Source organism: Leiobunum rupestre, chromosome 3 (genome assembly GCF_980474605.1).
Source record: "Leiobunum rupestre chromosome 3, qqLeiRupe1.1.hap1, whole genome shotgun sequence".
Lineage (NCBI taxonomy): Eukaryota > Metazoa > Arthropoda > Arachnida > Opiliones > Sclerosomatidae > Leiobunum > Leiobunum rupestre.
In genome coordinates, this window is record NC_143386.1 from 40,096,380 (window position 1) to 40,119,743 (window position 23,364).

The window sequence follows — 23,364 nt, forward strand, 5'->3', positions numbered from 1 at the left end:
TTGTTTCACCAAAACTATTATTTTTAAATTCAGCATTATTTCACAAGTGTCCGAAGTTTTCTGGTTCAATCTAAATCGCGCTAACCCCTTATTTATCACTGTAATTTTCCGTTTACGTCCTTACGGTGTTAATAGACCATTCTTTTTTGCGTTTAAACCACCGTCGTTAAATATAAACCACACTCCAAACCCCGCAACTTTGTCCAGAAAACCTTCGTATAAGGAAAGGCTCCAGTATTTTTCCGAGTTGTTTCTGGTTCTAACCGGGATAATTTGCATTCTTGACCGACTTATTGTATAATAACGCTTAATAGGATGTAAAACTTCGTGTCTGGGTAGCTTCGCCGCAGTCTGCTTTTACTATTATAAATTGTCCCCAACACGAAAGTTACCAGAAAGACGTTGTTCCAGGAAGACAGAGTGTCGCCGAAGACTGGGAACATTATCATATAAAGGCTTGCCAGAGTCATTTCCCCTGGACACCATCTTTTTTCTTTCCCTTCTAGCACCATGGACTCGACTCTCTTCAGTGACTTATAATCATTACCAAGTTTTAGTCCAGGCCGGCCTTCAGCGGCTGGCTTAATGGTCTCCGAGACTCCCTCTCCACGGAGTACCATCCCGCCATGGACCCTTAAATATTCCTCTCTTCACCCTTTTCCTCGCTCCCCGCTAATGAATACAAAAACAGTTTCGACCCGTCCTTTTCGCGCGAAAGGTGCGCTCTTTGATAAATACGTTCTCCTTTTTCAAACGTCGTTCAATTAGGGTTGGACTTAACTACGCGTAGATTTTACCTCTTCGACAAGTTTGACGGCGGTAGGTAGAAAGAGAGATAAACCGCTCCCAGAAGTTGCCTTCTCCCCGAACACCGATGCTCCGCGGTTAGAACACTTTTACAGGCGGATGGCCTATTTTTGGTCAACTCTCGGATTAATTAGTATTAAGGATAATTAAAATGGCCGTCGTTTCGTTACTTTTTCCGGAAGTACCGAACTGTACAATTACTTTTGTTATAAGTTAGAATTTATATCGTGCCAAAATTATCCACTTATCTGGGTTATTTTTTGCCGTGTTTGCGAAAGAAACTCGACGGAGTAGGTTAGCAAAATAAAGAGCTAAATTTGTCGCAAATTGGCGTGCTAAGGAAATCATACACTGAGTCGCCCCGCGCTTGTCGTCACTCCGATGCGTTATTACGAAGAAATTTGCGACGTTGTGGGGTGCTAGTTGGACGGGGGACCGCGTCAAATCTTCCTCGTTATAAGCGGGAGCATGTTTTTTTTTTCGCGAATGCATTTGGGCTCTTATCAACCCGAGTCTCGTTCCCATTGGATATCTACAAATATGTTTATTAGATTATGATATAATTCTTCGCTTTTCGATTTCCTTCTTGACTGGGCAAATAGGGAACCATCACATTTCGTGTAGTTCACCTCATAATTGAGATTAGCATTACGAGAAAATGCCTCCGAGAAAAGTGAAGGGGAAAACTCCATTAGCCGGAAGTGGACAACAAATGGCCTTAAAGAGAATAGAAAGTTCTATTCACACGAGCCAATATTGTTGGCCAACTCGACTTGAAAACCGAATGAAGAAAACGCTTTTGTTAACCAAGTTTTGAAGTTACGACCGATATTTATATTCAAATATTTAAATTTCGCCAGCCAATTATTTTGAAAATACGCATTCGACGTAATTTAAATCACACCTATTTCTCCAGATGTGTTCCGTCAATGGATCCTTAGTTTCCTGTTAATATTAATCTTAAAGGGAGTATAACCTTTTCAGGAATTTGGGGCAATACATAACCCTCATTTTTCTAACCACGTGTTATACATAGTATGAAATACAGTAGTTTTTGAGGAATTATCCCACTAAAAGTATCCCCGCTTTGTTAGTGCTTTAATTTCTCATTTCTACTAGAACGGCTTTCGTGAATCTAAAACCACGTACCTCATTATTAAGATATTATGTTTGAATAAATACCCAAACTATAATGAAAATCATTAATTTATAGCTCGGATATTGTTTGTTATATGTTAATTAAGGGTGTCTTTAAAAAATAAACACTAAATACGAAACAATAAAGGTTTCAAGTGAGAAAACCTCTTCAGGGAGGGCACGCTTGCTCTAATAGAAGAATTGGGTGTTTCTACTATCGTTCTAGACTAGCGCCATGAGCGAGAAAAGAGAGAAGCTATGGCGCACCCTACCAAACAATTAGGGTTCTACTCCCTTTAAGTAATATAATGTTAATCAACATTTTTTGTAGTAGTAGTGGTATTTCTTAAAGGATTACCAACGTAGATCGAAAACTGTGTTCATCAACAATTGTTGAGAAATATATAAATAATAATAATAATAATCATCATCATCATCATCAGCTAGGCTAATTCCCAATTCATCGAGCGTTTTTTAATGCCATTAATTCAGGTGGCCGGGTTACAATGCGTAATAGGGTGGTGGCAAGCCCTTCACGCCACGCGAGCCCACAGCTCCTTACACTCACTATTACCGTTAACCTCTACAAGTTTTTATGGGCAGGGGAAACCGAAAATCTCGGTGGAAAACTACTACCAGTGGGGTGAGAACTTGCAAATTCAACCCAGAAGGAGGGGTTCCGAGTTTTCACCCAGTGCAACACTGGGATCGAACCTGGAAAACACCTTTTTTATTTGCTCGTGTACCTTTAAAAAATTGATAAAATGTAAAAGACATTTTGGTTTGCATCAAATAATTTAGTAATATAAATAATCAGCTAGGCACTACCTTAGGCTTTAATCAAAAAGCGACTTTTAAAGCCGTAAATCTCGATTATAACAGCATTTGTATCTTAAACCAGTTTTAGATATAATTTTGTAATACTATTTGATCTACCATTTTCGTACGCGTGTAATCTCCCATCAAGGTTTAAGCCTCGTCAAGTTAAGTTAGAAGAAACCACATATGGACTGTGCGAAGGATAATAAAATACGTGAAAAAGTAGATTAGTCCATAATTAAAAGGGATAATATAGCTAAACCCTAAACAAATTTGAAGAAATTAAAATAACTTTTTCGCGTATTTTATTATCCTTCGCACAGTCCATAGGTGGTTTCTTTTAACTTAACTTCTCGTATATACTATTCTCCACCACACTCGCCCCTTTTCGGCTTTCCGTTGCTACGCAACGCGTTTTGAAATTTTTAATGTTTAGGCTTAGTTTCTCTTTTAGATATAACAGTCGCCAGCCAGATTTCCCGCACGGTACTGATGAGTTCCAAATAGAACGAAACCGATCTACCGTTGGAATTTCTGGCTATTTTATTTAGTTTTTATATAGTTTATCACTCGAAGATCTATTTGATCCGAGATTCGCGTCTTTTTGTTTGCTCGAAGACCTATCGGTACGAGCTATTAGTAAGTTTTTTAATTTCTTCAAATTTGTTTAGGGTTTAGCTTTATTATCCCTTTTCATTATGGGCTTATCTACTTTTTCGCGTATTTTATTAAGCCTCGTCAAATTAGTTCTAAACGGATCTCCGGTACTGTACAAGTTTGAACATGTCCGTTTGAGCCCTTTTGTTTATATAAAGAGGCGCCATCTAGTTTTTCGATCAAAGAGCGCGTTTGGGATCTTCTCAAATTGACACGTGCCTGCTGCTTGAACACTGCCTCGTTTCCTCCCTTCCCTCGATCTCGCTCTTTTTTCGTCTGCTCTCTCGTCTGAAGAATGGCCGTCTTTTAAGAGCCATAAATAAGCCTACGTATTCTTTTTGGTTTCTTTCTCGGCCCGTCTCTCCTTAGAGAGAACGGCCCTTTTCTTTACGAAGGTTCTATTGAATCGGAAGACGAAATTAGTTTTTAACCTTTGTGTTTTGGTGCGCTTTTAGTGGCTCTAGTTTTTTCTGTCGCCCCCGGATTCAATGGGCTTTGAGCGAAAGATTAACTATTATAACTTCCACTCGAAGAAACCTCTCGAGGCTGCGCCGGTAGAGACCAAATTACAGGACCAATTTATTTGTTAAGATTTGCTTTTTGGTCGCGTGGAATTTTATTCTACCAAATTATATGGTCACTTATTCTTGTCTTAGAAATCCCTTTAAACTTCGCGGGTAGTTTAAGTTTTGGTAACAAGTATCGCCGCCTACCGACCGAGTGTTAAATTAAATGAAAGCTGTCGGCTCGTTCAAAATTCTCTCTGCACAACCGCTGAAAGTTTTTTTAAAATAATAATCAGCTAGGCTAATACCCTTGGCACCACCTTAGGCCTAAGTCATCTAGCGACTTTTAAAGCCATCAATTCAGGTGGCCGGGTTACAATGCGTAGGAAGGTGGTGGCAAGCCCTTCACGCCACGCGAGCCAACAGCTCCCTACACTCGCTATTACCATTAACCTCAACCGAAAAACATTGAAATTTAAAAGTCCTTTGCTATTTCTTCCCATATTTAGTTCACGAATGTTAAGGCAGATGGCGCTATATTTCCTAAGCTCGAAACCTATTATCTAATAGGCTAAAAGGCTTTGGAATTCCAGCGATGCTAAGACTGTTAAAGTTAGTCTAGACTTAACTCGCGAGGTTGACTTTTTGTCACCCTGTTTTGTTTGTAGATTAAATCCTATATTTTCTTCTGACGTAAAGATAGTGGTATTCATAGCTGTTAAGGAATATCTGGATTTGCTTCTGATTCTCTTCTTTCATATAGATTATTTTATCTGATCAAATAAAACTGATAGCTTTATTTAAATATATAATAAATAATAATAAAAATAGTCAGCTAGGCTAATATCCAATGTACCACCTTAAGCCCAAGTCACCCAGCGATTTTAAACGTTATTACCGTAAGTAACATAATAACAATAAGTATGACACTTCCTATTGCTAATTTACTAACCGAACCTTTTTTCGGCACTGATACCCTCTTCAAGCTGTGACTTGGACTCGTGACTTACCGTTTTGGATGACTACGTTTTGATAAAAATTTAATCCTAATATCGGAGAGCACGTTCTGGAGTCGCGAGGGGCTTTGGCTATGTTTCGAAGCCCGCGTGCGAATCACGGGTGATAAAAAAAACATGAGCTCGTGGCGCCGGGAAAAACTTTTTTTAATTTTTATCATTTTAGCCTAATATTCTGTCTATCTATCGGAAACCAGATATTTCGGCTTAGCGGAAGTCTCGCGTATTTTAGACACTAGAGGGCTCTGTGCTGAGAACACATCTTGATTACGGAATAACTTGTTAATTTTCATACTTATTGTTATTATGTTACTTATGGTATTACTATTACTGTTAACCTCTACAAGTGCTTATGGAAAGGGGAAATCGAAAACTCGGGGGTTAAACCCCTTCAACTATCTTAACTACTCGGCTTTTTAATATAAAATCCGTTAATCAATCAGTTATCTGTTATAGGTTTTAGTACAATATCATTTTGCCGTATTTGTAAATAATTAAAACATTCATTAAAATTTTGTCATTTTAGACTAATGCAACATTGAACAAATTATACATTTTTAAAATAAATATTTAAAATTTTAATTTAAAAAAAATGAATTTTTAATTTTATATTTTTTTATCAGGTTATTGTTAATAGCTATTATATACAAATGGTTAGAAAAAATTGCTTCATCTGATTATGATACCGTTGGGAAAATGTAAGTTTATTTAGACCAAATGACAGATAACCTATCGAAGTACTACCTAAAGCCAAAGCCTTTTTAAAATAAATTTTTAACATTTTAAATCTTTTTTTATTTATTTAAAAAATAAATGAATTTAATTTAATAAATGAATTTTAAATGTATTAAGAAATTTCTAAGAACTCTTAATTCTTGGGAAGGAAAAATAGTGCTGCGAAATCCATTAAATTCTAGTTTCAATATGGAAATGGAAAACAAATCTAAAATCATAAATACAATTTCGATATCGTAAATATATTGCGAATATTTCCTCATAAATTGAAGAAGTAAGCTTCTATTTTCGAATTCTTGGAAAGGAAAATGTACCTTTTGAAATGTACAGTGTGTTTCGTCTAAAGAGAACTTTAGTGAAATATATATTGGTAAATTTTGGCCTATAGCTTCAAAGAAATATGTTTATTGCTTTTAATACAAAATGAGACTAAAGGTTTTTTAGGAAATAAAATTACGAGAATGCTTCTAAAATGCATTCAGTATTTATTTTTGGAGAAATTTTGCAATGAAATTGTTCCTTGCCATAGTTGGAAACCTTTGATATTTCTGTTTTTGATCTTCAAAATTAAATTGAAAAAATATCTTCGAAACTTTGAAATTTGTAACTTTCAAGTTGGAAAATTTCCAATCTTATATTCCAAAATTATTAGCATACCTTATAAACTCACCGGTTGTAGCGTTGCTTATAAGCAAAAGTAAATAAAAGGTTACTCTATCTAGATACGTATTCCTCTAGGATGCAAAAATGAAACACGTACCTTCGAAGGTCCGAAACAGTCACAACGGTACAAAATTTATTTGAATTACTCCGCCTGGCGATGTAAAATCTAAAAATTAGATTAGGTTGGAATGTTTACAAACCATATTTTCGAATCAAATAGTTTTTTAAAAATCGCTAATATAAATAAATTTCTTCAAAACTATTATTTCTACCAAAAAATATTTTAAAATAAATCAGAGGAAGCCTTCAAAGGTAGAGCCTAGCGCCGCCGATCCGACGCCGCCGTCGCCGATATTTTCTCTGGCGCCGAACCGCCGCCGCCGAATCATTTACTTTTCAGCGCGCCGCCGATCCAACGCCGCCGTCGCTGATATTTTCTCTGGCGCCGAACCGCCGCCGAGTCATTTACTTTTCAGCGCGCCGCCGATCCAACGCCGCCGTCGCCGATATTTTCTCTGGCGCCGATCCGCCGCCGTCGAGTCATTTACTTTTCAGTGCGCCGCCGATAAATTTTGATCCCGCCGCCGAATTTGTTTGAGATTTTCTAAGTATTTTTTTTCTTCAAAAACATTTTGGAATTTTTTTTCAAATATTTTTTCAAACCTTTGCCCCTTCACGTATGATTTTCGCAAAACGCCGCCGGTAACCCAAATCAAATCCACGCAATGCTCTACATATATCAAAAGTACACGTTTCAAGCAAACACCATTAGCAGCCTAAATTTAGATAGAGTATTATAAACATCTGATACACGTAATAGCGCTCCCCAAATACCGACTTCCCAGGAGCCCAGATCACCCTGTAAAGATATACGGCAAATACAAATCAAATATTGAATTCAATATTTATTGGCAAATTCAAAAACACCCTGGAGATTTCGTGGAACCGAGGTTAGAGATCAGAATTTTCTCTCATTTCTTGTCTTTTCACTTAAGAAGCGCGGACGACCCGGATTTTCTCCTCCATCAGGGCCAAGTTCTTCGCGGGAAATATTTGAAAAGTCAGGAGAGAAAAAATAAATAAAACCGGGAAAGAGAATATATATTTGTTTCCGTCTCGAGTAAAATCCGTCCTTTATGAAGTGAGGGGGCTCGCAGGAATTTTTTATTTTATTTTAGAGTACAGACGGCTTGGAATTCTTTTAAAACGGCCCGGAATAGATGGGGAAGATGCTGTTAGTACCGTGAAAGAAAAACAATTCCACTTCAGTTACCGAGATCTGTTTGATGTTACTCTTATTTCTGAGATGAAAGTTTTTTTTTCTTCGTCTTTAACCGGGCCACGAAATGCTCGGGTTTCAAAGAATAGCGTTTCTGCATTATCTCTAGTCGCCGTAGTTACTTGATACTTCTATTAATGTTACGAGGATGGACTGTACCTACTCGTGCGCGGTTGGGTGCGTCCGTGAGCTAAGATAGGACCTTCTGGAAGGGCCTTAGACATGTAATTTGATCGGAAGAGTATGCTTGAATTTATTTTTTTATAGCAAGGAATGAAAATGGATAACCTAACTGATAATTTTTTTATGTTATTTCTTTCTTACATGTTAATTTTACTCGTAACTTGAAAAATATTTTTAACCTTTTAAACAAATTAAACTTTTTCTAGATAATGATGTTTTAAGATGAGCCATGTGTTGAAATCACTTATCCGTTTATAATGAAGCTTAGTGAGTTTCGATAATATTTGACGCGTACGCGGATAGGCCTAGGTACGTCACTGATTACGTCAGCTTACATTTGTTCTTTAGTGTGTAAGGTACCACCCTAATAGTTATTTTTTTAATCCAACAGATAATGATTTAATTAAATTGAAAATTTTATTTTAAGCGATCGAATTCATAAATAATGAAATTTTATAAAAATAATATTAATTTTAAGGATATACATTATTTTAAATGTAATTTATTATAAATATAAAACGTTATAATTAGTAAGGAAAACCTAAAAATAAAGTTTGAAGACTAGGGCTATTTCCAAATGTATGTAAGAAAAATAAATATAAATTTTAAAGACAAGGACTATTTTTAAATTAGGTTATTCCTAATACAACAAGTTATAATAAATAAACCAAATATAAATTTCAAAGACTAGAATTATATTATATATTATTTTCATTATAAATACAACAAGGTATTATTAGTACAGAAAACCTAAATATAAATTATTAAAAAATTCCTCGGAGAAACTAAACGCCAAAACTATATTTTTATCTTCATTTAGAACGAAATTTAAATCTCTGATTAAAGTCGCCAAAATTTAAAAAAGGATAATTTTTTTAAGGCAACTATTTTATCTGCCTTTTTACTTTTGGCCCCCACAAAAAAAAACATGCCCAAAAATAAACCGTAAAAAAATATCCGCAGGAAAGATGAGGTTGGGTCTATTTTGTTTCTTCGAGAGGGATTTAAATTTAGAAACGAGAGAAAGACCCAGTCTGAGCTCCCCCGATTCTTGGCATTTCGGAGGCCCCGAAGCGCGTTTGAATCCGAGGATTTCCTGAGACAGACAGATCAGGGATGCCAGCGGGATCGGGAAGCCCGGGATCAAAAGATGGCCCAGGAGGGGAAGCGAGGAGCCTAGTCACCGGCTAGTTATCCTTCGAAACCTCTACCTTCCTCTCATCTTCGTCCGAACTGCCGGGTAGAGGTTGGAATCGAGTGCGGCGGGAGGCGAGATTGTTTGGAAGATGAAAATTCGTCCTAAGAGACTGGGTGGACGGAGATGAATTCCCTAACAGTCTTTTCATTTATCATTCGACCCACCTCTCCGCCCAGTTCCCCACCCAGTCTCCCCCGGAGGTTTCCTACTATAGAAGAGAGAATACTTCCGCAACTATGCTAAGTTTGCCCCGAATCATAATTAAGCGATTCTGTGACCGAATTTTTCCCCCTCAACGACGAACCGTCTCTTCTATTTTTGTAAACGTTATTAAAATAGCTCTTCGTTGCTTCGTCTAATGATTTTCATTGTTAGAAAATAATAATGATTGGCAACGCGCTATTTTTCTTACTACCAAAATATATATATATAGGCTATAAAAATTAAACCTTGGCTACCAAACCGCGGATGCATACACCTAATTATGGCTGGCATTTTACCGCGTGTATTTCTTACTACACCTCAAAATGTAAAATGTTAAAATTACACTGAGCAGTGATATTTTTTTTATATATAGTAGGAGAAAATGACCTTCTACTTTTCCCGTTTATGATAAATCAGAATTTTTTTTATATAAATTATCTTTGGATCATTATTGAATATAAAACAATCTTCAATTCGGCAATATAAATTTGACCGCAAAATGTCAAAACTTAACTTAGACTTTGAATAAAAAACTGTACATTTAATACACCAAAACTTGGCTTTTAATTTTTGAAATGTGTATAAATGAAAAAGTTATCAATCTAAATTTAAAATTAAAAAAAAATAAATTGGAGCTTTTTGGGAACAATTATTTTTTTATAGGAATTGAAGAGGGTTCTACATCCCATAATGATCTATAGACCCAGGAGAGTCTGCACAAAACGTTTCAGAGACTTGTCATAAAAGTAAAATTTTAAGCGTTTCTTTTTAGAAAAAAAAAACTTTTTTCGTCATATAATAGTTTAATCAAATCAGTATAGTTTAGTAAGTATTTTTCTCCAAAATAATTTTTCTTCCGAAACATGTTTCAAACGATTAACATTAGCAGTGTATAGATACTTATATTTAATATATATGTTATATTCTCCTGGTATTAACGAAACCAATTTTAATTTCTTATATTCCCCGTAGTAACGAAACAAATTTATTTATTTTTATATTCCCGGTATTAACGAAACAAATTTAAATTATTGATATTCCCGGTATTAACGAAACAAATTTAAATTAAATATTTTCCAGGTATTAACGATAAAAAAATTAAATTAAATATATTCCAGGTATTAACGAAACAAATTTAAATTAAATATTTTCCAGGTATTAACGATAAAAAATTAAATTAAATATATTCCAGGTATTAACGAAACAAATTTAAATTAAATATTTTCCAGGTATTAACGAAACAAATTTAAATTATTTATATTCCCGGTATTAACGAAACAAATTTAAATTAAATATATTCCCGGTATTGACGAAACCAATTTAAATTAAATATATTCCCGGTATTGACGAAACCAATTTAAATTAAATATATTCCCGGTATTGACGAAACCAATTTAAATTAAATATATTCCCGTTATTAACGAAACCAATTTAAATTAAATATATTCCAGGTATTAACGAAACCAATTTAAATTAAATATATTCCCGGTATTAACGAAACCAATTTAAATTAAATATATTCCCGGTATTGACGAAACCGATTTACATAAAATATATTCCCGGTATTGACGAAACAAATTTAAATTAAATATATTCCCGGTATTAACGAAACCAATTTAAATTAAATATATTCCAGGTATTAACGAAACCAATTTAAATTAAATATATTCCAGGTATTTACGAAACCAATTTAAATTAAATATATTCCCGGTATTAATTAAACAAATTTAAATTAAATATATTCCAGGTATTAACGAAACAAATTTAAATTAAATATATTCCAGGTATTAACGAAACAAATTTAAATTAAATATATTCCAGGTATTAACGAAACAAATTTAAATTAAATATATTCCCGGTATTAATTAAACAAATTTAAATTAAATATATTCCTGGTATTAACGAAACAAATTTAAATTAAATATATTCCAGGTATTAACGAAACAAATTTAAATTAAATATATTCCACGTATTAACGAAACAAATTTGAATTATATATGACAAATAATTAGGCCTACCAATTGTTATCACTATTTTCATCCGATTACCTCTTTATTTACTATAGTTATTTTATATTTAAAGGAAAAGTCCAGGTTGGGTAAAACGTGGGTCTAATTGAAAGATCATGTTTAAATATACTCAAAAATATCAGTCGTAAAATTCTATCTTTTTAATGACGATAAATTAATTTTTAAACGAGCTAATTTTAATTTTTAAACGAGTGAATTTTACCCGCCAAGCGATCTGCCATTTTCACGCGCTGTTCGCACTATAACAGCGCTCTGTTCGCTGCGGAGGGAAGGCGAAAGAAAATGGCAGCTCGCTTGGCGGGTAGATTTCAGTCGTTTAAAAATTAATTCATCGTCATTAAAAAATTTTACGATGGATATTTTTGAGTATATTTAAACATGATCTTTCAAATTGACCCAAGTTTTACCAAACCTGGACTTTTCCTTTAAGGTAACTTACCTGGAAATATTATAATATTAAAATATAATAATATAATATTATTATTGTTATATTATCTGCTAACGCGGACGTTTCCTGGTAGCATAGATCACTTACCCCAAAGTCATGCGGTTTTTTTAACAGAAAAAAACGCGTGAACATTCTTTATTTTACGAAATAAAAATATAAATGTCGTGCTCGAGCCACCTTCTAAAATATAGTAGTATCAGTGTGACGTCACGCAACGTCACCCATGTTTTTTTCCATAGTAAAAAAAACGCCTAAAATGGCAGCCATGGTCAAAGCTACGAAGTGATATTACTCTATACATTTTTTTATTGTCGCGCGTGTTTGTCTTTGTACCTTCAAAACTGCCTCTACTTGCCGTGAGATCGACCCCATAAAAATTGAAATTAGTACTGGTCAGCGATACATGTCCCTCTAGGGGTAGGTGGTCTATGCTGGTAGTAGGCTTCACGATGCACGTCGGTGTACCGCGTGTGAAATACTTCTACAGGCGTTTGACCTATTTTTGATCTACTATGATTCTAAGCGTCAGTAACCCGCTAGTTTAGTCAAAGCCTGGAGCGTTGCGTAAATTGGCATTGATCCAATGGCAGGTGAGGCTCGTCTTCCCCGCTAATAATGTTATCTCTTCCGTGTAAGTTGGAAAGCGATGCGGCGGCCAAAGCGGCTGATTTAACCAGTTGGCAACAGAAGCTCTCTTAATTATGATAATACGTCGCATTTGGCCGAATTCCCCGTCGGCAGCTGGCTGTCTGACGCTAATGCAACACGTTAAGGCTTTCCGAAATACGTTTAACATATTGATATTATACCCCCCACCCCTCTCGGTTCTACGCTCCGGGGGAGGTTGGCCTATTAAAGGTCATTGTGGAATTAGATACCCCCTCCCCCCACGTCTTTACATCTAACGCGGTCCTATATACAAAACAATAAATTTGAATTCTGATTCAAACTCCTCACGCTTCGAGTTATCCTAATTAATAATCCAAACTTCACAGACCGAAACTAGATATTTCAAAGGATATTTATTTTTGGTTTTAGCTTGGTGAACCTTTTGTGACATTTCGTAACATCTCCTTTTCGAAAAAGGAACGCAACTCTTAAATTAAACCATGGAAAATATTTTAAAACACTTTAACTTCGGTATTACATGGAGTATGATCTTATTTTTGGAATAACTTCTTTTTTGAGACCAGGAATGAACAGTAGCTCAAAGTGATTTTTTTCTAGTTAGGCTGAAACCAAATTCGTAGTCAGTGTTAGCAGACGATTTTTCGAGTTGATTTCTGCTCTAGATAAGGCCCATAAACGACTTTTAATAACCGCACCGCCATCTATCGGCTTTAAAAATAAGTATTAGGATGGTACTTTTCACAACAAAGATAACCCAAACTGACGTCATAGGTACCATCCTCGTCTGCGTTGTCATTTAACTGCGCGAGTGCCAGATTTTAAATCATATTATTGTAACTAGCTTTTAACATTTTTTTGGGGTAGACTAACTCTTTGGTTGGACAAGTATTGAAGAAAGTCGGAATTTCTATGACCAAGGCTTAGCGCCAATATTTAAATTTAATAGTTTTCGTAAAAATCCTTTTAATTGAACAAAAGTACATTAAAATATCAATTTTGCACACCGTTTTTAATGTAAATTGATAACTTTTCTAGCGGTAATAGTATTTTTTAAAGAATAACGAGTATTTTTCTTTGCCGGTAAATTTGCCAAATCTCAACCACATTTCGTGGATTGTGCGAAGGAAAATTTAACGTATTTTTAGTAAGATAAGAAATATAGGTTTTATTTTTTTATCCATAGCCGAAAATTATCCGAATTAAACTTATTTTTGGCGTATTAATTCGTTTTATAACCGCGAATTATATCCATTAATAAACAGTTAACCGAAATTTTTATGAATAATTGAAATTTTGGTGGTTAATTTAACTGTTCTGCCGAGCTCTAATTTTTAGCGAACTAGTAGAGAGGTTAATCAAAGCGCTCTAGAAGTTTTAACAACAAAGTCGGGAGGTCCAATGGTTAAGAGCGCGTCCATTTCACCGGCTAACGCGATCAAGTTCTTTTGTTATCTAATTTTAATAAATTGCGCACCTTTCGCTCAACCCGGGTACACGAAGAATTAAAAACGTCGTTTGAACAATACTAAAACCGGTGTTATGTATGCGTATGAGTGTTGTCGAAGTACAATTATTTGTTTCTTCGTGTGCTCGGTTGTACCGCAAGTTTATCGTTCTTATTTCGCCAAATTCGTCTTCATTATACAAGGCCTATTGAAACGAGTATTTTCTCTTTTTAACGGGTACGCTGCTAAATAAATAATAACTCTGTCTCGATTTGTTGAGGTGGAAAATTATAGTTATCAGTATTTTTATATAAACACTATAAATATATTACGATAAAATACGCGAAAAAGTAGATTAGTCCATAATTAGAAGGGATAATATATCTAAATCCTAAACAAATTTGAAGAAATTAAAAAACTTACTAATAACTCGTACCGATAGGTCTTCGAGCAAACCAAAAGACGCGAATCTCGGATCAAATAGATCTTCGAGTAATAAACTACATAAAAACTAAATAAAATAGCCAGAAATTCCAACGGTAGACCGGATTCGTTCTTTTTGGAACTCATTAGTACCGTGCGGGAAATCTGGCTGGCGACTGTTATATCGAAAAGAGAAACTAAGCCTAAACATTAAAAATTTCAAAACGCGTTGCATACCATAAATATATTACGACGACAGGAATATGGCATCGTTTTGAAGTTGTTAAATATTCGACTCCGAGGTACACACGGGAAATGTAAAACGTCTAAAATATTCACGTGACTCTGCTTAACCCATAGATATAGGAAACGTATATAAAGGTCTATATCAAATATTTCAAAGTGAGTGAATACGGAGGTGACAGCTAACAGAAACGCGTAATTTCTGCAGGCTATCCTTATAAGGCGCTATCTATCGGTAAGAAAGCCATTGCCTCCTACTTACAAATTACTAAAAGTCACCAACAGATGGTGTCTAAAGACTACGGCCTGCGGAAAGGTCAAGCACTTACAAGGAGAGTACCCGAGGTGTTTATTGCCGATTTAGTTCAAAGTCGGCCGTAATGTGGACCTATATGAGATATGAAATTTCCCAAAAGGAGACGTTGCACTACCCATTAGATTTGCCATGGCAACCGAAAATGCTTTTGACCACTTACAGACAAAATAAGATTTTTCCCTTATTTTACCCAAAATTTGTTACAAATTTACCCTAAAAATGTTTCAATTTACCCAAACTTGATGAAATTTACCTAAATGTGGTCCAAATTACACATTTCGTGATTTTCAAAATTTTTGCAAAATTTTCGTAGCTACGACCCTGTGAAACCGAGAAAATCCCGTGCTTTTTTAAATGGAGATTTTATTGTTTTAAGTGATCAAAAACATTTTCGGTTGCTATAGCAAAACGAATGGGTAGTGCAACGTCTCTTTTTGGGAAATTTCATATCTCATATAGGTCTACATAACGGCCGACTTTGAACAAAATCGCCAATAAACACCTCGGGTACTCTCCTTGTTAGTACTAAAATGCTAAGAGAGCTCGCGCTCTTGGTCACGTGCCTTCCTCGGTGTCTGCTAGGTGTCAATTCCGTATTTTACGTTAGGCTTAGACGCCCCGAAATTTATCTAGACCTTTATATACATTTCTTATATCTATGGCTTAACCTCTCTAGTGTCAAAACTGTGCTCACCAAAAAAATTGTTAAAATATGTTTGGCTTTTATTCTAACAAATTTGTTGATTCATGATGTTAAGCAAGCAGAAATTCAAAAGTCAGAACTAAAATCTCTAATGAAAATCTCGTCATTTGCGTTAAAAGTTTAATCTCTACGATCACCGTGTTGATGATTTATGGTACTAAAATATCTTGTTCCGACACTACATGGGAGGCAAAATATTTGACGTGTTCCTAGAAAGACGCCTTTTATCTGGTTTTATTTTTATCTTGATGTAGGAGGAACGCGTGTAAAAATGGTAGGAAACCCCCTATATTGGGAGTACAATCGTGGAGTCGGCCGCGTTACTATTAATGTAAAAAGCTATTATAGTCTGTGCCCTAGTTTGTTTTTCAAAATCCCCGCAACAAATTCTGGCGTCTTGCCAAACTAAAGAATAGAAAATGTCACACTGACTTACTGTCTGTTTCACTAAGGTATTAAGAAGTTGCAGAAGTTTATGAGATAAAGTATCCAGCTCCCCATTTTAATCGCTCGAATCACTTACCCTCGCAGACTTCGATTGTCTTTTCAAAGAAAAATAGTTCGGGGTGAATTACGTCATATAGTGATTTTCAAAAACTTTTACTTAGGCAAATCATATTTTGTAAATAAGTAAATATCCCTACGCGGTGTAATTTTTATATTTCAAGTCGTAAGGAGTTAAATTGTGAAGCGTTATACGGTTTACGCTTCCGCAATTTGGCAGTAAACTCGCACCCACTGAAAACTGCCTGGAGCTTTCAAAGGTACATATTTCATTGTAATGTCCACGATGTATACTTCTCTTTAAACCAATTTTATACACTTATGATAATAGTAAATAACGAAAACCAGGAAAATGTAATTGTCTTTGAAAATCATTGTTTTAATACCTCATTGTTTCCCCATCCATAATTTCGAAAATAATTTAAACACAATAGCAGGGTAATCAAAATATATTTCTTCCTAAATTCTGCGGCTATCGTTAATATACACGGAAATACGTCATAATATAACCGGAAGTCGTTTAAAACAGCTCCGGAAATGAGCTAAATCCTTCCCACCCGTTTACCCTTTCCCCTTCGTGGTTTTTTATTTCATTTTTATATTCCACTTTTGGCACAAAGCGCCCCCTACTAATGGCTACTAAATGATCATTAGAAGATTTTTGAAAAGGGCGGGAATAAGTGGGTGGGGTAGTCGGTAAGGGGGGAAAAATTGCAACGAAGAGGGCCTACTTAATCGTTTAAGATTTATCGCGAGAAGGAGGCCAGAAGCACCCCCTGGCGTCGCTTTCACGAAGCATCTATTAGTCGCTACATTTCCTATTAAAACTGTTTTAAAACCTCCCTCTTCCCCTGTTCGCCACTTCACTGCACACACTGCATCCTCATCATTTCTCTCTCTCTCTCTCTCTCTCTCTCTCTCTCTCTCTCTCTCTCTCTCTCTCTCTCTCTCTCTCTCTCTCTCTCTCTCTCTCTCGGAAACTCCGCGCTCCGATAGTCTTTCAGATAGTCGCCATAGATAAATTTTAAGACTTTTAAATACATCATTTGACTTTAAAATTTTCTGGAACACTTTAATTTAGGCTCCGGACCGCGTTTGGTCGGGGTTTGGGGGCCCCGAGAAACCAAAGCTATAGTTTCCTCAGCCAACTCTCCTCCGCAAAATCCGAGATCTAGGTCAATTTGGAGGGACGCTCCATTGGAATTTTTCCGCGTCGCTGGCGCCGTCTGATGACAGAAATTGGCATAATCTTATTTTTCCGACTTATTTAATCATCCGTCGTGTATGGATTAACGCGATTAAAAGGCAGTCGTTAATTGAATGGTTCGTTAATTAGAATCCAATTAATATATTTGTTTTACCAAAAATGCGCCAATATTTATCATCCTTTTAATTATTACGAAACACGGATAGAACAAAAATGTATTCCCGGATCAGTTTTTGTATTTAATTAATGTCCAAATTAATTAATAGCTCTAATTGTTTTTATTTTCCTTGATTACGAGATTATTTTGTTTAATAATTCCTTTTCTTATTTTGCGCAATTGATAATCGATCTATTTCTTTGGTTTTTTTGCGTGTCATTAATTACCGCTGGTTTTTACCGTGGATGAAAGAAAATTGATTTTGGTGATTATTTTCCAGTTGACGGTGAGAGACAGAGAGATGGATTGCGTAAGGACATTCCACAGCCGCGTCATCCTGGCTCTGGTAGCGTTGACGTTAACGGCCCGCACCAGCGTGGCGTCGTGTCCTAGTGTGTGTATTTGTGACTATCAGGACAGTCAGAAGCGAGTGACTTGCGACCGGGGAGCCATGAGCTCTATTCCGACGGTCGAGATGGACAAAGACGTGGAAATTATCATCATTACCGCCCCTAAGGACAATCCCAACGACCTGTCGCTGGGTCGCATCTTCTTGAACCACCATAACTTGGAGGAGGTGCATATCACCATGTCGAATATCCCGGCCATCGGCGACAGCTCCTTCTTTCCCGGAAAGCGTCTCAAAGTCTTGAATTTGGCCCACAACAACATCACCCTCTTAAAAGGCACGGATTTCTACATCCTTCAAAAGTTGCAAATTCTGAATCTCAGTTATAACAACATCGCGGCGACGCCGTCGGCTCCCTTCCGCTACTTATCCAATTTGAAGGGACTTTCGTTGGCGCATAACAAGCTGCAGACTCTGGTTCCGCGTTTCTTCTACCAACTGCCCAATTTGGAGTTTCTGGACCTGAGCGGAAACCCCCTGGGCGCCATCGACCCCGAAAATTTGAAAGATTTAAAGCCGCTGAAGAAGCTAAACTTGTCCAATTGTCGTCTGCACCGCTTGCATTCCCTGATCTATCAGCAACTAGCTAATTTGGAGGAATTGGATCTGAGCTACAACTTCTTCGAGCAATTTGCCCCGGAGGAGTTCCGTCACTTGAGGAAATTGCGAGTTTTGAATCTGAACGGGAATAATCTGAGGACCATCGCGGAGCGGACGTTCGACGGCCACCGATTCGAGCGACTGACCATGTCCCGCAATAAATTGACGAGCTTGCCGACGTGCACCTTCTGCAACACCACCGTCCGCGAATTGGATTTGAGTCGCAATTTCTTCGAGCATCTCGGAAGCGAGAGTCTGGCCCCGATCGCCCACACTTTGCACTACTTGGATTTGGCCTTCAACCCGATGGAGTCTAAGAAGGCGGCCATCTTGATTCGACCGCTGGCGAAATTGAGACGGCTGTCGATGGCCGGAATGGGCCTCGAAGACTTGGCCCTCGATATGTTCGAGCGCAATAAACACCTGGTTCATTTGGACCTGAGTCACAATCGGATTGCCAACGTCACGGTGGAGACGCTGCAGCCGTTGAGCGAGTTGGCGGAGTTGGACCTGTCGAACAACCAGCTGCGAGGGATGTACCCGATGTTGCTGGACCAGTTCACCAATATGACCAAATTGTCCGTTCTCTACTTGCACCGCAATCCGTGGGCCTGCGAGCAGTGCCAGATCGAGCACATGCTCTTCTGGATGCACAACAACAAGTTTTACCAGGACGCTTGCGCCAAACCGGGTATCGACGACCAGTGCCTTCGATGCGCCACGCCGGCTCTCTTCATGGGACGCGACCTCATCAACTTGTCTTCCAACGCTATTCCTCCTTGCGTGCAACCTGTTTCGGAATCTCGAGTCCTTGTTGGAACTTCCCAGGTACGCTCTTTACTTTATTACGCCACTGTGGATTGGATAATTATAGGTTACGATGATACCAAAGATTATATAGACCTCGTAACCTAAATTCACCTCACGCGTTGTCAGTAGCATTTATCCACTTCCTACGAGAACTCCGAAAAGATTAGTTTCATAGTTACCATGGTAGCCAACTATAGATAGCGCCCTACAGCAACCGATGGATTTTAATTTTTCGGAGGTCACGTATCGGAAGTGGTTAATCACTTCGTTACAAAGCCAACAATCGGAAGGCTCTCTGTATTCGAATCTAGGGTATGGAGTTCTATATGGTGGTGCCTTGGGTATTAGCCTAGCTGATTATTATTATTATTATTATTATTATATTATCTTGGAGGCTACTTAATTAATTTTGATAATTGGTTGTTGAGTAACAAACACGCGTGAACCTTCATAACGTGTTTTATGGTAATGGTTTGATTTACGATATCGGTGCTTATTGATTTTATTGTTATACACGATGTTTCAAAGGGTTATGCAAAAATTGAGAAGTATGCCTGTTTTTCCTACGATGAGTTAAAAGAGCGCCAGAGAGCTTCAATGTGTGGCCTAATAGTCAATGGGAGTAGGCTGCAACAAGCACGTAACCAAGCAGCAGGGAAATGCGATTTCAGGGGTACGATGAATTTGCGAATGCGTTAGAATTGAGATAAATAACAAAAAACAAATAAGTAAATAAGAAATGTGTAATGAGTTTAATTAAACACAGAAGAACCAAGTAGGAAAATGTGTATTTTGTACAAGTTACGATAAATGTTCGAAGTTTCTTCCTTCACGTTGAAATACTCCCGGTGTCAGAGTCTATTGCATGAATGAATATTTATTTTCCCTTTGAAATACAAGTTCCTTTTCTAACAGGGAGGAAACCATTTACTGGATTCACGGGTAAAAAACAAAAAAACGAAATACGATAGCACTATAAATACAATTATAAAATACGCCAAAAATAAAACAATGAAATAATTTTAAAAAAAATAAATAAAAATAAAAAAACATTAAAGGGATGATATATACAACCAATATACTGACTATGTACAATCAACACAAACCTAAACGTCAAGAGAAAAATTTGTCCAAACAAAGTAACCAGCGTGAAAAAGTAAACTTAAACAGTATTTAAAGTCCCTGCTACTTGTGACACCGGTGTTCTGGGAGAAGTTAATTTACAGGGTTTAGACTTGTAACGCCGTTTATATTGAACGCCTGTACAGCTGTTATACAGGATGTTAGGCTGCAAGCAACGCAAAACCAAGCAGCAGGGACTTTAAATACTGTTTAAGTTTACTTTTTTACTCTGGTTACCTCGATTTGTTCTTTTTTACCTATCACACGAACTAGAGGTCAGCGGAACAAATAAATTAACCGCAAAAATTTCAAATAATCATTAAAATTAGTATTATTTGTTTTATACGAATAAATTATACGATTAAACAACGATTTAACATGCAAAATTAATCATTTTTTTCGAATATTTCTGAATAATTCTCGGTTATGGATAAATATAAAGAATCGTATAATTTCTTATTCAAACGCCGACCTCTAACACGAACCCAAACCTTAATGTTCGCATTTACCTACTGCTTGGTTTTGCGCTTGTTGCAGCCCACTTCCAGGTGATATTAGGCCACACTTTGAAGCTCTCTGGCGCTCTTTTAACTCATCGTAGGGAAATGGGGGGAAAACAGGCATACTTCTCAACTCACCCCCTACAACTCCTTCAAATTTTTGAGTAATCTTTTGAAACAATCTGTATAGCTTGAATTTGGATTTCTATATTTGAGCAATTTGTTTTTCCTGTCCGTTCGTAGGTCGGGCTGGCCGTAGCCGTGGTCATCATAGTGGTGATACTGCTGGTCATCATAACGGTCATTATCATCTACAAGCGACACGGAGCAGTTTATTACACGAGAGAGGACGAGCGCTCGGAAGACAGTCTGTACAGCGGGCCCAACGGCACCGACGCCAACGGGGGCTACGGAGACCCCAAGAAGCCCACCGTCTACATCACGACGCTGGACCGCATCGACGAAATCACGGAGGACAAGCCCCCTCCCCCTCCGAGAAACAAATTTCGTTGAGACGACCACGTATACTAACGGACCCAATTCATCAGCTACCACGTTTCGACGTGTTATACCTCTATTTAAATATATCACACGACGCGCGGGGCCTTGTCGTTAAATCGAAAGTGACGTCATCTGGACGTAGACGGTGCCGTCAACCACGCCCCCTCTTTCGATTGGACGATCCAATGACGTTTTCACTTAAAAAACGATGACGATACGTATTCAATATGATCCTGCCTTTTAAAGAAAATTAATAATTAATTAAAATAATTAATTAGTCGTGAGAAGCGAAGATGAAGAAATAATGTTTCATTCAAAATATTACGAAATAATTCCAGTGGTTGAAAATAGTGTATTTAAAATAAAACTGTAAAATTTCGCGGTGTGTGTGTAGAGAAGAGAACTTGATTTTGTACGTTAATATCACTTTTTGTATTGTTGGGATAAATCGGCTATTTGACTGTGGGGGAATAACGTTAATTAATATATTCGAATAGAACTTCTATTATCACCTCCACCCTCAATTTTTCAAAGACTATATATATATTACATATTATATCGGCGCTTTTGGATTTTAAACCATTATTTAATTTTTAAATTAAAAAATAGGTTTAGCTGGTATAGTTCACTCGAAACTCGAGACTGTCGCTTCTGATTGAAAAAATGCGCTAATTCGGTTCAACAAATATCCTCGAGTGAGATGTATTATAAACTATTTCGTTGATTTTGGATCAGACTCTACAGAAAAAAAATGAAAGGATCCAAAATCCAACAATGCTATATACTGTACTTAAACCAAAAAAGATATATGACTTCTTTTTAAAGAAAGTGGTTCTAAATATTAACCTTAAAGTGCTATTAGGATACAATGTTATTCGCGAAAAGCGACTGTTTTATTATTTTATTCATTTAGGCCTATCTACAATCATTTGCTTGAATTTAATATTCATTCGAGCTTGTTTGCTAAGGATTAAGTTTAATTTTAAAATTAACTTTAATTAAAACGAAATGGCGTTTCAACTAGGGCGTTGTCGACATATTTAAAAGTTGAACAACCACGCTCGGAGTATAGATTTGTTAATTTTAATAAATTCATCAGAACAGATATTTAATTCTGTATATTTTAATGAATTTTTTAACTTAAACACGCGTATCACCGCCTAGATTTCAGTAGCAAGGGCTGACAATCAAATTTAAATGCTATTTTGTAGAGCATTGTACGATTGTTAAAGTAAATTCAACTGCGCTAGCGTATATACGATAGTGTGGTTGTAGATAGGCCTGATGTTAAAATTAGACGGAATCGGTTATCTCCTTACAAATGGTTAATAATAAAATAGTCATATCTTTACTATTAAGAAAAAAAAACAATTTTCTATCAAGCCACGATGTGAAATAATAAAGGTTTGTATATAGCTAGTGTAATATTCAGCTGCTAAAGTGGACCAAGAAAAAATGTTTCTGCCATTTCATTTTGCCATAATTCGCACTAATTTTTAATATCCCGAGTTATCATTCACCGCTAATTTTTAAAACAATATATTTGATTATTTAATCTCACTTGAAAACATATTAAAGAAAAAGTGTCAACGTTTTTATACGATAAAAACGTATTCTTTCGAAAACAATAAAACGAGCCTTGCACAAAAGTCACCCACGACTTCCCCAAAATATATTACACTCGCGATTTTAAATAAAAATGGAAAATAAACTAAAATCCTGGAAAACGAAATGCAATTCTACAAATATTAGTAGAGTGAGATGTGGAAAAAATATTAAGAAAAAATAACGGTTGTTTATATTAAAGAAAAAATAAAAATGTGTTTGATCATATGTACTAGTTTCCTTGATATTCCTACAGTGTCCACATAATTAAGTTTATAATAACGTTTCATAGAAGTCAATTACTTGAAACCATTTCATTTTTTGGGTTGACTTCATTCCAAGTATTTAGGCATATAGCAATCAGTAACTATTTCACCTAACTGTCACACTTATGGTACTTAATAATAGACTTATGGTACTTAATAATAGACTTGTGGTACATAATAATAGACTTGTGGTACATAATGATAGACTTGTGGTACATAATGATAGACTTGTGGTACATAA

At 36.3% G+C, this 23,364-nt stretch overlaps 1 protein-coding gene across 1 annotated transcript in view; it reads left to right on the forward strand.

Moving 5' to 3' along the window:
- The window catches only part of LOC149951767 (uncharacterized), a 39,103-nt gene extending 16,062 nt beyond the window's left edge, over positions 1–23,041 (forward strand). Inside the window, exons 2-3 of the mRNA XM_090168201.1 lie at positions 17,591–19,147; positions 20,995–23,041. Of these exons, the coding sequence (XP_090024327.1) occupies positions 17,612–19,147; positions 20,995–21,264 (1,806 nt within the window). The 5' untranslated portion in view covers positions 17,591–17,611 and the 3' untranslated portion in view covers positions 21,265–23,041. The remainder of the gene's footprint in view (positions 1–17,590; positions 19,148–20,994) is intronic.
- The last annotated feature ends 323 nt before the right edge of the window (positions 23,042–23,364 follow it).